The sequence below is a fragment of the Mercenaria mercenaria genome, chromosome 1 (genome assembly GCF_021730395.1).
Source record: "Mercenaria mercenaria strain notata chromosome 1, MADL_Memer_1, whole genome shotgun sequence".
In the NCBI taxonomy this organism is placed as follows: Eukaryota; Metazoa; Mollusca; class Bivalvia; order Venerida; family Veneridae; genus Mercenaria; species Mercenaria mercenaria.
In genome coordinates this window covers 19,501,971-19,517,691 of record NC_069361.1, presented here as the reverse complement: position 1 = coordinate 19,517,691, position 15,721 = coordinate 19,501,971, and the positions used below count along the sequence as shown (strand labels likewise).

General features: G+C 34.8%; 1 protein-coding gene across 4 annotated transcripts in view; it reads left to right on the top strand.

The window, feature by feature from the left end:
• LOC123524136 (uncharacterized) overlaps nucleotides 1-15,721 on the top strand; it is an 82,254-nt gene that overhangs the window by 47,363 nt on the left and 19,170 nt on the right. For all 4 annotated transcript variants that reach the window (XM_053541387.1, XM_053541384.1, XM_053541395.1 and 1 more), the window contains exon 11: nucleotides 14,346-14,675. In XM_053541387.1, coding sequence (XP_053397362.1) covers nucleotides 14,346-14,675 — 330 coding nt within the window. The remainder of the gene's footprint in view (nucleotides 1-14,345; nucleotides 14,676-15,721) is intronic.

The following is a 15,721-nucleotide window of genomic DNA, read 5'->3' as shown; positions in this document are numbered from 1 at the left end:
GAATGCTTTGACCTATGGTACTCGAACTTATAATTTATGCACATTCAGCTCATGGTCATTACATGACCCCTGTTGGTTTTAGGTTCAGTTGGTAAAAGGTCAAGGTCACACTGCATTATAGTGTAAAAACTGTATCTACTGAAGATAATGAGAATGGCTTGACCTTTGGAGAACACATGACCTTTGTAGGCACATGCCAGTACACAAGTTTCATAACTACGTCTTCCCTTTTATACAAAGATAAGCCCTTTTCTGACTTAAGTTCTGGTATGTATTAAGTCTGATAAATTATTATGTATCTTGGTAACTACAATTGGGAATTTAAGTGATACTGCCTAAATTGAATGATGGACCTGTCCATTTTAGAAATTTAATCGGGTAAAGGTTAATGAATCTTGATCGATTCACATGTCCTCAGACAAAAAAACTGGTTGCTTGAAACAACAGCAGAGGCAAACAAATATTCGCAATTCTTTCATATGTTTTTGATTACCCAGAAACAGGTGTTAAATTGATTCTTTCAAAGATTATTTACTAAACTAAGGGTTACATGTTATTACTTAATTCATGCAAACTGAAGCCTGTTTTATGTGCCTATATAAGTTTTATTTGCAGGAAAGAAACATGTTGTTAGGCAAGTTTAATTAAAGGTTAGAATTTGGTCCTTGCTTTAATTGAATTCAAGGAATTATGATAAACACATAGTTCTTAATCATAGCACACAGCCTCAAAACACTGATTCATTTTTAAGCACATATTAAAAGAGGAAAGATTATTTTTTCTCTGACACATGGTCAGTCTCCCTTGTACTGTGAAATTAATTGATTTTTTGTTAAGCCCGCTTGCGGAAGTGAAGACATAGTTGTCCAAATGGCTGTTTGGTGTATGTGCGTGTGTGGGTCCGTCTGTGGGTCCATCAGGATTTGTTTGTTCAGACTTCAACTTTGACCTGAATGGAGCAATCTTGTTTATATTTGGCACAAGTGTTAACCTCAGTGAGATGGAGTGTCGTGCGCAAAACCTTGGTTCCTATCTCAAAGGTCAAGGTCAAACTTAGAGGTCAAATGTTAAAACAGGGTCTGTTTTGTGTCCAGTCCATAACTCTGCCATCCATGAACGGATTTTTAAATTAACTTGGCTTTAATATTCACCATAATGAGGCAACATGTCATGCGCAAGACCCACACCCCTAGCTCCAAGGTCAAGGTCACACTTAGAGGTCAAAGGTTAACAGGGTCTGTTTCGTGTCTGGTCCATAGCTCTGCCATCCATGAAGGGATTTCGAAATAACTTGGCATAAATGTTAATAATAATGAGATGATGTGTCTTGCCAAAGACTCAGACCCCTAGCTCTAAGGTCAAGGTCAAACTTAGAAGTCAAAGGTTAACAGGGTCTGTTTCATGTCTGGTTCATAACTCTGCCATTCATCAAGGGATTTTGAAATCACTTGGCATAAATGTTCCCCATAATGAGACAATATGCCTATTGTGCAAGATCCAGACCCCTAGCTCTTAGGTCAAGGTCACACTACGTTAACATGGTCTGTTTCTTGTCTGGTCCATAACTCTGCCATCAGTGAAGGGATTTTAAAATTGCTTTGTATAAATGCTCGGGGGCATTTGTCATTGTTTGTTGTTGTACCCCCCGACAACAAAGTTGTAAGGGGAGGTATACTGGTTTCAGGTTGTCTGTCTGTCTGTCCATCCATCCGTCCGTCCGTCTGTCTGTCTGTCCATAGACACAATCTTGTGCGCACCATCTCTCCTCATCCCCTTGACACAATTTAATGAAACTTCACACGAGTGATCAGCAACAACAGTAGTTGTGCATAGGGCATGTTAGGTTCTTCCAGAAAAAAAATTGCAGAGTTATGGGACTTTGTTTTTTGTTACTATACTATATACATAGACACAATCTTGTGCGCACCATTTCTCCTCATCCCCTTGACACAATTTAATGAAACTTCACACAACTGATCAGTAACAACAGTAGTTGTGCATGGGGCATGTTAGGTTCTTTCAACGACAAAAATTGCAGAGTTATGGGACTTTGTTTCTTGATAACATACTATGTACATACAGTCTGCATATGCAATCTTGTGCGCGCCTAATCTTCCGAACCCTTGCACACAATTTAATGAAACTTCACACAAGTGATCAGTACCAACCCTAGTTGTGCATGGTGCATGTTACGTTCTTTTAGATGAATATTCTGCATAGTTATGGGACTTTGTTTTTTGTTACTATAATGTATACATACAGTCTATATACATACAGTCCACATAATTATGCAATCTTGTGTGCGTGAAATTGCAATGTACTGTGTCAGTGCATGCAGGGGGGTACATTCATCACCTTTAGTGATAGCTCTAGTTATATATGTAAAATAGGAAAACAAATTGGGTCATGTGTTAGAAAGGGATGCTGTTACTATTGGGCTGCATCTAGCTATTGTTTCCAGTTTCAAGTGATTGTCTTAATTTATTTCAGATTTCGTGTTCATTTAATTTATTTTCAATCTCTTGAGTTATCTGAGGTTCATTCTCCCCATAAAATCATCTTTCAAAATAATTATGAAAGATGAGGAGCTTGAAATTACTGTGAAATCATTAATATTCGTGGGGGACTAATTTTTAGCTCACCTGTCACGAAGTGACAAGTTGAGCTATTGTGACCGCTTGATGTCCATCGTTCGTCGTCAGTCGTGCGTCGTCTGTCAACAATTTCTAAAAAAATCTTCTTCCAGAAAACCACTGGACAGAATTTCACCAAACTTCACAGGAATGATCCTTTATGACCCCCTTTCAAAATTGTTCAAAGAATTGAATTCCATGTGTAGCATCATCTAGTGGTCCTCTACCAAGATTGTTCAAATTATCCCCCTAGGGTCAAATATGGCTCCGCCCCAAGGGTCACATGGTTTATATAGACTTATATAGGGAAAACTTCGAAAATCTTTTTGTACAAAACCACATGGCCTAGGGCTTTGATATTTGGTATGTAGCATCATCTAGTGGTCCTCTACCAAAATATTTCAAATTATCCCCCTAAGGTCAAATGTGGCCCCAACCCGGGGTCCCAAGTTTTACATAGACTATAATTAGGAAAAAAAGTTTAAAAATCTTCTTGTCTGAAACCACAACACTTAGACCTTTGATTTGTAGCATTGTCTTATGGTCCTCAACCAAAATTGTTCAAATTGTACCCCTTGGGTGAAAAGAGGCCCTGTCCTGGGGGTCCCAAGTTTTATATATAGGAAAAAGCTTTAAAAATCTTCTTGTCTGAAACCATACGACCTAGGCTTTTGATATTTGGTATGATGCATTGTCTAGTAGTCCTATACCAAAATTATTCAAAATTATGCCCCTGGGGTTACTTAGTTATTATGTGAGTTATATAGGAAAAATACTTAAAAAATCATCTGATCCTATTTCCAAGACTGTTTGATTATAATTACCTGATGACCCCAAGTAATATGATATCACTTGACTGTGACCTTGACCTACTGGCCTACTTTCTTGTTTTTTAAGATACAGCCTTGAAATTTTGATGACATACACAGTTTTGCACACAAATCGTAACACTGAATTTCATTGACCATGAATGTGACCTACTGACTTTCTTAATATTTTATCATCAGTTTGACATTTGAAGCATGTAGCTCATATTACTCAGGTGAGCGATCCAGGGTCATCATGACCCTCTTGTTGTGGATTTCATGGTTGAATTAATCCACAAAATTTAATCCCAACGAACAAGTAAAATTCCCATTCATTTTATGATCAAATGTTGAAATCCATGAATTCATATCCCCACGAAATTGCCGTTTTGACCAAAACCACGAAATTTTGTGCCCACAAAATTAAATGATTACCCAATAATATCATTTATTATCTACAGTATGAAACTATTTTGATGGATTTGAAAGCATGTAAAACTAATCAGTATGGCATAAATCATACCTGGCAGTTTAATCCAGATGCATTAAATTTCAATCAAAGCCAGTAGAAAATCTCGAATATGCATTAATATGCCTTCAGATTTACATGGAACTGAGAAAATGGGGGAAATAAATAGATTAAAATAATCTTATACTGGAATGAAACAGTTTGTCTTGTACAGTGAATATGAAAGGCAGATGCAGTGTTGAAATTTGTTGTATGCAGCATTGATCTGTATCTTTGTGGATAACTATTTTATCAATGATAACTAATCATGTAATGTTTGTCAGTTATACAACATTTTGTATCTGTTATTTTGATTTACATGGAAACAAAATTATTAATGCTTTCAAACTTCAGTAGTACTACAATCTTAAAACTTTTCTGAGCAATTATCTTGGTGAACAGTTACTGGTTTGATGTTATATAAAGAAAATACAGAATTTCAATAAAATTGGTTTTTCTATGAAGTATTCACAAAGTTTTCATTTCTATTTTTAGTTGCCCATCCTGAAATTATTTACGACTTTGTGAGAAAAGTTTCCCCGTTTTGGAACAAGGTTAATTAGCGTCTGTAAATAGAGATATCCAGTATAGCAAAAACCAGTTACAATAAATAATCAGACATGATTGTCTAGATTTATGCAATTTCATTTTATTTACCGGAAATGGAGCCCACCCAGTTAGCTAAATACACAAGACAGAAGTTTCATATAGGTATTGGCTGATTGAGTTAAGCCATTCATCCCTCTAGTTTTACATCCTGTAGAGAAGTTGTTGGTTATTTGTGGAACTGATTATAAATCCTTGAACACTTGTGGGGAAACTGCAGCTGAATTTTTAGATCTAGAATAATAGTTACAAATAAAATGGATGTTTTTGAATCTGTGGATATATCTGTCTGTGGACCAGAAACACACATTTCTTCCTAACCTATCTCTCACAAATACTTCTTAGAGAGGCAGGAAAGATTGCTTTATTACTGTTTGAAAAGCGGCTGTATAAATCTAGCAATTTATGCATAAAACTGGTTTTATTATCGGTGTTAAGAGATAAATAGTTCCTAAAATAACCAGTTATATTGCCTATAGTTATCCTATATGACCTCCGTATGAATGATATATTAAATTAGCCTTGCATTGACGTCATAGCTACACTAAGCTTTGTTAGATGTCAGATCTTAATATGAAAAAATTATTGATGTAAGGTGGATATTTGTTTTTTCTTCTTCAGTTTTTAACACCTGTTATATAGTTTTGTTGATTTTTCTTAATTTTATAAAAGATTAGTTATGAAATATAAAGATTTCTTAAAGAATATATTGAAATATTTATGCTGGAATGTTTTTCGTTTGTCTAACTTTGAGTTATATTCTGACAGAATAGTGTGCATGATGTTGTTGTATGTCTAGCTAAGCTTGAATCTTCAGTATACAATCAGGTACTGCTTTTAGAGTATCAACCACAAAATGTCCAATTTTTGTAGAAATCTTAAATATTATGAGGCATGTCACTACATCAGTCATTTAGTGTTTAACATTGAAAAATTGGCAAATATCTATACATGCATGAATAAATGACAGAGGCTTTTGACTCATGTTTTATGTGGTTGTTATTTATCAATTCATACAGTCATGGGTGATTTTATTATCCCCCGATGAAAGTCGGAGGGATATAGTTTTGGCGTTGTCCGTCCGTCTTTCTGTCCTTCCATCTGTCCGTCAGGAGCAATATCTAGGGAATATTTATTTAAAACTTCATATACATGTTCACCACTATGAGTTCTTGCGGCCCATCAAGTTTCAGTCAGATTGCCCAAGTAACACCAGAGTTATGGCCCTTAGAAGTTTCTAGTGTTAATTATATAGGGTACTATAAATATGGCAATTTCTGCATCATAACTTTTGATATATTTGACTTAGAACTATGAAACTTAAACAGAATTTAGATCACCATAATGTGGTTGTGTACATACAATTTCATTCGGATTTATATGTAAATTAAGAGTTATTGCCCTTTAATTGTATAAAAATCCACATATTTGTACATAACAAACTTACCATTTGGTAGAATTTCATTAAATTTCTTTCATTCTTTTCCATGAACATTTATTGTAAACATGTGAAGTTGTGTACCCACATCTGGTCACCCTCTTACCTTGATCACACACCTCCCCCCCCCCTCCCCCCCCCCCCCCCCCCCCCCCCCCCCAAAAAAAATCATTCCTTATTTTAGATTTTTTTCAAACAAACTTATATACATGTTCACCATTATAAGGTTATGGGGCCCATCAAATTTCAGACAGATTGCACAAGTAACACCAGAGTTATGGCCCTTAGAAGTTTCTAGTGTTAACTATATAGGGTACTATAAATATGGCAATTTCTGCATCATAACTTTTGATATATTTGACCTAGAACTATGAAAATTTAACAGAATTTAGAGCAGTATAATGTGGTTGTGCACAGACAATTTTGTATGGATTTCTTTTGTAACTTCAGAGTTATTGCCCTTTAATTGTCTAAAAATCCACATATTTGTACATAACAAACTTACCATTTGGCAGAATTTCATTAAATTTCTTTCATTCTTTTCTATGAACATTTATTATAAACATGTGAAGTTTCGCACCCACACCTGGTCACCCACTTGCCTTGGTCACACCCCCTCCCCTCCCAACCCCCCTCCCCCCCCCCCCCCCCCCCAAAAAAAAATATATATTTTTTTAAATTTCTTATTTTAGATTTTTTTCAAACCTTCCAAGTTGTACCATTCCCCCACCTCACTTCTCCACCCAGTCATGCCCAGCACTGATCATGCATCCTCTGCCCCCCCACCCAACTTCACCCTTTTACCCCCCTTTTTTTTTTTCTTTTCATTTTTAATTTTCAATCAATATTTATAATCAACATGTGAAATTGTGTTCCCTCTCCCATTTCCCTGCACCCCCACCCCCTAAAAGAATAAATATATCTATAGATATATATATTTCCATTCCTTTTTTTTTTTTTTTTTTTTTTTTTTTTTTTTTAATGTTCAAACCTTCAACATGTTAAGTTGTGACTGCACAAACCTTGCCCTCAGCCATGTTCAAGATATCTTACCTGTGTTCTGTTAAGGACATCTGTTCTTTTAAGTTCAAATGTACATGTTAAACTGCAACACCTGGTGCCAAACCACTCAAAGACAATATTTCGTTCCAGTTAAACTTCAAGCTCACATTTCAATTAACTGCATTTAATTTTAAAAGCTAAGCTTATTACAGTAAGCATATCCCATTCAAAATAATTCTTTAGTCAGGATCAAAGTACCATACATTTATTATGTACTCTTTAATTAAACATTTGTTTTCTGTTAAATTGATTTTTACTAATGAAATTATTTGCTTCTTATTAACATCCTTAACTTTTTGCCGGATATATCTTTTTGCCATTCCTCACCACAAACCCTTTCAGCAGGGGATACCAATTCATCGAATTTGCTTGTTATATATGAATGTAGCTCAATTAATTTATATATTTAACAAAGTAATAAAATTTGATGAGGATTTTCTTCATTTGAAGTAAATTTATATCTAAAGATGAATTATTTTGGTGGAAGATGGGATTTGGATATCTTTAATATGAGTGAACTGATACCAAGAAAATATTTACATTGATTTGATTTATTGACAAATCATTGTCAGAACGATAGATGTGTTTTCCTATATCAATTTTAATATAATAAATCTGTATATCTATTTGTTAAACTGTCACTTTTTTCTAAATGGTTAGTATAAAAACCTGATGAAATGTTTCTGTATTTAAGGCAGTGGACCCATATCGACACTCGTAAAATACCATATAATTAGGAATTTCTGTCAGGCAGTTTGGCATTATTGGGACATAAAGTAGCTGAACACCCTGATCACTTCCGGTAAAGATTGAAAATGCCAAAATCACATAATGAGTACGTAATTTGCCGAATGACACTATGGGCCGCTATAATCTTAAAAGATACTGCAAAGAATAATTGTGCTGTATTATAGGAGAAATATACACGCTGATACCCATCCCAAAAACATGTGGTTTCGAATGTACTTTATGCCCTAACATTAGAGCCGCTTAATAAATAAATCCTAAATGACAAACCAGTCTTAAGTGTATGTTGATAATTTCAAAAAATAAAATTCCTAAATATGTCTGGTAAAAAAAATTGAATTTTGAATGCACCTTATATAAGCCCCACCTTTAAACCAATTGGGCATTTATTAACAGGAATACGGTATGTAATATTTGTTGTATCTTCTTGTTTGATCAGTGTTAAATAGGCTTCGCATATTCAATTACCTTAATATATAAATGAGTTTTAGATTTTTTTTTATTTTGCAAAAAAAGGTTAGCATTTACGTCAGATGAATATATTATATTAATTTGAGACAATTTTTTTTGTTAAAAAGTGAAAGGATGTGTCTTACAAATTTAGCTTGCTGAAAATCTTTCATAAGAATGTAAATTTATTGTCTTTTTTCTGGTCCAAATATAGCAATTCTGTCATGCTAATTTTCCCATATCCATTTATAAACTGGGAGATGTCACTTTAATGTTCTGTAAATGTTAATATATCTGTTGGAGAGATATGTGAAATTTCTTTGTTAGAATCTTGTAGTGCGAAAGGTGTGTACCTTAGTGTATAGGTAAGTGTATCCTACTGGCGAGCTTCGGGAGAGTAGTGTTACTGAAGGAGAGAGGTAATACAGTTAATATGTGACTTCTTTGTAATTAATCCTATAATTGAAGATACAAGTGGATAATTGTTTAATTGGATTAATTTGATAACAGGAGGTAAAATTATTCTGCAATAAATGTATTATTATACCATTCTTGTAAGGTTGTGTTACTACAATAGTTAAATTGGGGAATTTTTTTTCTTGAGAAATTTTGTGAGAACAGAAATAAAAGAAAACAATTCAGTGGTAATATATAATTATAAGACTGGGATCAACACTATTGCTATCAGCATACAAATGCTGTAAGGATAATTACTGCATTATAAAATTTGATTTTGTTATATTTATTTTAGATTATAGATTATATGATAATCTTTAATTTAGTTATAATTATTTTAGATTACAGAGATATATGATAATCTTTAATTAGATCATTTCTCAAAATATTTCTACTTCTCATTTTACCAAGTTCAAAGATGTGGGGTAAAATTGCTAATATTTAGGTTTTGAAGGTTATTTAGGTTATAAAAGGCTAATTTTGAGCTCACCTAAATGACATTCTTAAAATATATGGGGCTGTATTGATGTCACACATTTCCATTGGTCATTCCGTCCATTGTGTTCATGCAATATTGTTTTAACCGCTGGGAAGATTTTTATAAAACTACAAGATGATGTGCAGTATGCAAAGCTCAGGTCACTATAGGTCAAAGGTCAAGGTCACACTTAGAGACCAAAGGTCAAATAGCTAAAGATATTGCTTAAACTGCTTGGAAAATTTTCATGAAACTTAGCAAGACAATGTGCAGAGCACAGAATCCAGGTCACAAGGTCCAAGGTCAAGGTCATATTTGGAAGTCAAAGGCTAGATAGCTTAAATTTATGTCTGCTCCATTGTCTTCTAAAAGAGCGGACATGATTTTCATAAACTAGTATCAGTTGCTAACCTCATCAAGACTATATAAGATTCTTGCAGAGTATTAAAGTCACTGTGACCAAGGTCAGTGTTACACTATGAGGTTTAAGGTCAAGTAGCTCAGCTTCAAGTCCGCTCCTTCTTAACCACTTTGAAGAGTTTCATAAAAATAGCATCGATTGTTAACCTCACCTGTGTAAAATATGCACCTCTGATTTTAGCCCAAAATCCTGGGAAAAGTCTTTTTGGTCAATTCTGAGATGGATTCAGAAACACGAAAATAGAAGTTTACATTGTTTTACTTCTGCAACAGAGAGCATATAATTGGAATTTTTGGTGTTTAGCTTGACTATACAAAGTATATGGAGAGCTATCCTACTCGCCCTGGCATTACATCCACACCTTGACTAAAGTTTTGATGCACTTTCTCTTTTTTCTCTTTATCTCAGTAATTACTTAAAATAGTTATTCCTCATCATCACCCACATCATCTGGCACAAGGGCCATAACTCTTGCACCCTCACACAAATATTTCATGAATTATCCCTCCTTTTTACATAGAATTTCATATTAAAGTTTTGGTGCACTTTCACTCTGTCTCAGTTATTACTAAATGTATTTAATTCAAACTTAAAATAGTTGGTCCACATCATCACCACAAGGCACAAAGTCTACAACTCTGGGGCCATTTTTTTCTGAAATATGCCTCCTTTTAACATAGAATTTTAGGTTAATTTAGGATCCTGCAAGTAGATAGGAGTGAACCAGAACAGTTAAACGGTTTCTGGGCGATAACTTGAGAACATTTGGGCCTAGGATCACGAAACTTGATGGGAGGTTGATCATAATCAGCAGATTACCCCTATTGATTCTAAGGTCAGTATGTCAAAGGTCAAGGTCACAGTGACCCAGAACAGTTAAACTGTTTCCGGATGATAACTCCAGAACGCTTGGGCCTAGGGTCATGAAAGTTGATAGGGAGGTTGATCATGATTAGCAGATGACCCCTATCGATTTTGAGGTCAGTATGTAAAATATCAAGGTCACAGTGACCCGGAATATTTAAACCGTTTTTAGATGATAACTTTAGAACGCTTGGGCTTTAGATCACAAAACTTAATAGAGAGGTTGATCAGCAGATGATCCCTATTGATTTTGAGGTCAGTAGGTCAAAGGTCAAGGTCACATTGACCCAGAACAGTAGAACTTTTTTTTGCCAGATAACTAGAGAATGCTTTGGTCTCAGATAACATTTGATATGGAGGTCATTTATAACTTGTAAATGACCCATAATTCTTGATTTGAGGTCAGTATGTCAAACGTCCAGTGCACATTGACCAATAATTTCAGTTCCTTTTGCAGTTACTGAATGCATCAAGGGTGGGGGGGGGGGGGGGTGGGGGAGCGTGCATTTCGTGTTCTACAAGCTATTGTTCAACATGATATTGATATACTAGTTTTCTTCTGCACATATATCACAGAGGAAATAGTAAGAAATTTCATAGTAATGTCTTTGGTCACTGGCAATTTATAAGCAAGATAAATGGATGGTCATATACAAGGCAAATGAACAAATGATGTGAAGTCAGATGTTTTAATCACATGCATGGTATAAGAAAGGAAAATAAAAAAGGTTATTTTAACCTTACTTGAGGCAAGTCCATTTCCCTTATATTCAACAAGGCCATTAACCATACACACAGCAAGTTTATTTCCCTTGCATATAGCAAGCCCATTAACCTTACATAATTATAGCAAGTCTATTTCACTTATACACAGCAATGCCATTAACCTTATACACATCATGTTTATTTCCCTAATATATAATAAGCCCATTAACCTTACAAATAGCAGATCCATTTCCCTATATACAAGTTCATTTCTCTTATACACAGCAAGGCCATTAACCTTACATAGAAATCCATTTCCCTTATGCACAGCAAGGACATTAACCTAACATATAGCTGCTTCATTTCCCTTATACACAGCAAGGCCAATAACTAGCTTACATATAACAAATCCATTTCCCTTGTACACAGCAAGGCCAGTAACCTTACATATAACAAGTCCATTTCCCTTATACACAGCAAGTTTATTTCCCTTACATAATAAGCCCATTAACCTTACATATGGTAAATCCATTTCCCTTATATACTGTTCATCAAGTTTATTTCCCTTACATGTAGTAAGTCTGTTAACCTTAAATAATTTGCAAGTCCATTTCCCTTACATACATCAAGTTCATTTTCCCTGTATACAGCAAGCCTATTAACCTTACATATGTCTAGTCTATTTTCCTTTGATATTGCAAGCCTGTTTCTCTTATATACAGCAAGTCTATTTCCTTTACATTCAGCAAGTTATACTGCAAGTCCATTTCCCTTACTTACAGCAAATTGCATTTTCTAACAAAGAACTACCATCCATTTTAGGTGGGCTGGTGGTCTAGTGGTAACACGCTTGACTGTCAATCCAGAGGACTGGGGTTCGAATCCCGGTCCAGGCACTTGAAATTTCTGAGATGCTCTTGAGTGTCTCCCACCTAACTTAGAGGCCTGTGCTGGTTCTTCCCAGGAAAAACGGCTTTGCGTGTATCGGCGCTATACACCGGGCAGTTAAAGAACCAGACTGTCTATTCGTAAAGAGCTAGGCTAAGTTAGCCGGACAAGTCTGTATCAAAAAAAGAGGATTTCTCTCTATCTGTTCTTGGGGCTTTATCTCACTCTGTCCCTCTGGTCAGATCGCTCTGTGTCTGTACTAGTAGTGGATGAATTTCGTGCCCTGTGTAGCTGCGTTTGCTATATGTAAAGCGCCTTTGAACGTGTTTATAATGAAAATATAAAATATATAAATTTGGTATAATAAATAAATACATGTAGATAAATAAATGCACTCGCCTATTAGATGCACCCAAACATCAAACATTCAATCTAGGGTCTTGTGCACTGACCCTCGTATAAGATGGGGACATTTTTAAATATCAACAATGTCAAAAATTTGTAGAAATGCATTATTTTCTCGAACATTCTGTGTTTTGTAAAAAATAGAATGGTAGAAATTGCCATTTTTTTTTTGTAAAAAAAATGCAGACTTCATTCATTAAATATTACCGTAAGATATATAATCAGCTTATATATAATTATTTTTCTGTGATAAATGCATTTAAATGAATTAGAAACAGAGAATTTACATCTACAGAACAGCTGAAATTTCCACGATATTTGCCGATGTTACTCAACAGTGGTTTGCACACTGGCCTTCCAATCCTGAGGTCGGGGTCGATCCCCGGCAGCTACTCGGGAATTTTCAGAAACGCTTTTCAGTGTTTCCCACCCAACTAGAGGTGTACTGGTCAGGAACCCAGGCAATCCTTGCGTGTATCAGTGCTATACACTGGGCACGTTAAAGAACCAGGCTGTCTATTCGAAACGAGCTAGGCTAAGTTAGCCGGATAAGCCTGTATCTGATTTCTGATCTCTCTGTCGTGGGGGCTTTTTCTCACTCTGTCCCTCTGGTCAGATCGCTCTGTGTCTGTACTAGTAGAGGATGAATTATGCGCCCTGTGTGGCTGCATTTGAACTATGTAAAGCGCCTTTGGCGCTATATAAATCTAGTATAATTTAATGTACAACGCCGGTGAATATACTATGTGTAAAATTAGGCGTTTAATCAAATAAAGCAGTTTCAGTTTCAGATGTTACTCAACGAAATAAAATAGTATTTTAAGATTTATTTTTATGTGTAATAAAATGAATTTTAAGATACGGCGAAATTACAGCAAATTGCATTTTCTAACAAAAAACTACCGGTAGTTCAATCGTTTTCCAATAATATTTTACTGAATTAAAAAGTAAAGCTGTAGTAAGCTAAGATACTTTAGGTTATTTTATAATTTTCTTAGTACAGTGAATTTTAGCAAACCATTGAGGATCTTGTGAATCTCTATTTTATTGTGTTCAATAAACTGGCTACATTTACCAGTTTTATTATCCTCAAATACTGTAAAAGTAATAAATATAAATCACCACTTTACAAGCATTCTAATAGTCCAATTAAAACTCTGTAATGGTGCTAATAAAATAAAAGTATCCTTAGTTTCTATTAAAAGAGGGAAAATCCAATTGTATATTAGTTTTGGGTGTCAGATAAAGAACGACAGAAAAAAGAAAAAATAGCACCGATATTAGTCAGAAGAATGTTCTTTTTCCATGTAAGCATCCAATTTCATTTTGGAGCAGTTTCTATACTTGGTATCAGAAATTGCATTGATGTTCAAATACAGGCTTACTTAGATGAATGAAGAAAAACATTAATAAGAATTGTTGTAAATCACTTATTTGATAAAAACTCAGATATTTGCAATTCTACACAGATAATAGTTGCTTTCTGGCTTTGTGGTAGAGTCTCTACTTTCTCTGCTTAATGGAAAATCCAGATGAAAATGTTATTTTGAGGATGCAAACAATGGCTAAAAATAATTATTTCTCTCTTTATTCTCCAACTGTTGTATCATAAGTTCATAACTGTTTAAAGTCAGTTAATAGTTCTCCGAGAGACTTTAATGTTGGGATAAGTGATATAAATTTGGGGAATGAAAAGGAAAAGAACACAATAAGAAACTATTATGCTAAGATAGTATATTATATATAAAGTTATTATTAATATGATTATTTTTTTGTACTTTAATTGCATTTAATATTATGCAGATAATAGAATTCTATTAAGACCTTCTGTTAAATTACTTGTAGCATAATATTAAAGAAAAGAAACTATTTTTTCAGACCGACTTTCACGCAATGACAATTCATTAACAAGCACAGGGCCATTAGAAATACGTGCTGAGGGTTTCCAGTTGAGTTCGGAAGATAAAGTACCACTAAGCGATCGCACGGGAACAGCTGAGGCAGCCAACACAAGTCGCTCAGAGAAAAACGTTGCAAAACATTCAGACAGAAAACCAGTCGAAAAAACAGAGAATAACACTAGTCTTGAGGTGGTAGGTCAGGGGAACATCAGTATGGAGGGTAGATCAGAACAAGGGGACAAGACTATACGGCTTGATCTTGAAACTGAAGATGGCAAAAAACAAGAAATTTTTTTAGATGACAAAGGTAGTTATTTAATATGTATAATAATTATGTTTTTCTTTTGTAAAAAAATAAGATATTTAAAGGAAAAAGAAGTGGACAAAGCAATTAGAGCATACATAATAGATAAAAGTCAGGCTTGCGGCTTTTTTTTATGCAGCTGCATATATATGCAAGCCTTATTAAATTGGGTAGATTTAAGGATTGTGTCTGGTTGCTGTAAGGAGCATTATGTTATTCAATTGAGATCTTCATAAGCAATTGTTGCTCACTTCAAATTGAAGTTGTATGCATATTTTGATAAAGTAAACAGTCATATTTGAAGTTAATATTGATCTGGGCTATTTCCCTATTGTTTAACATGCCTGTGTAAACACATATGTTTAACTGTAATTTTTTGCCATCTGTGACATTAAAGTGTGATCCACCCGACCCGGACATTGCTGGTATTGAGCAGGTCTGGTGCATTGCATTTAACATACATTTAGATCTAGTGAAATTATGCATTTTTAATAGTTTATTAAAGGAAGAACAAGGTTTTCACTATTTTTTTCATTGAATTTACACTAAAATGCACCATCTGCATCAGGGGCATTAATCACTCCAGCGAAAGTTCTAGCTCTTTTTAACAATCCAGCATCAGAATACATAATTATCTGCACTATCTCCTGTGACAGCTCTTGCTTTATTTATATATAATATCCAAAGGGATTGCTTTGGGTCTTATCCGCCCGCTTAGCTCAGTAGTGAGTTAGGTCCTCGGGCGGGGCGTATGTTCTCCGTGACTATTTGATAAACGACATTGTGTCTGAAATCATTAGTCCGCCACCTCTGATTCATGTGGGGAAGTTGGCAGTTACTTGCGGAGAACAGGTTTGTACTGGTACAGAATCCAGGAACACTGGTTAGGTTAACTGCCCGCCGTTACATGACTGAAATTCTGTTGAAAAACGGCATTAAACCCAAAACAAACAAACAAAACTTACCTTAAGTGATGTTTTATTAATATTGTCATATGCGTAAGCACTCAAAACCAATTAAAGAGTAAGAAAAATTCTTGCCAAAAAGGA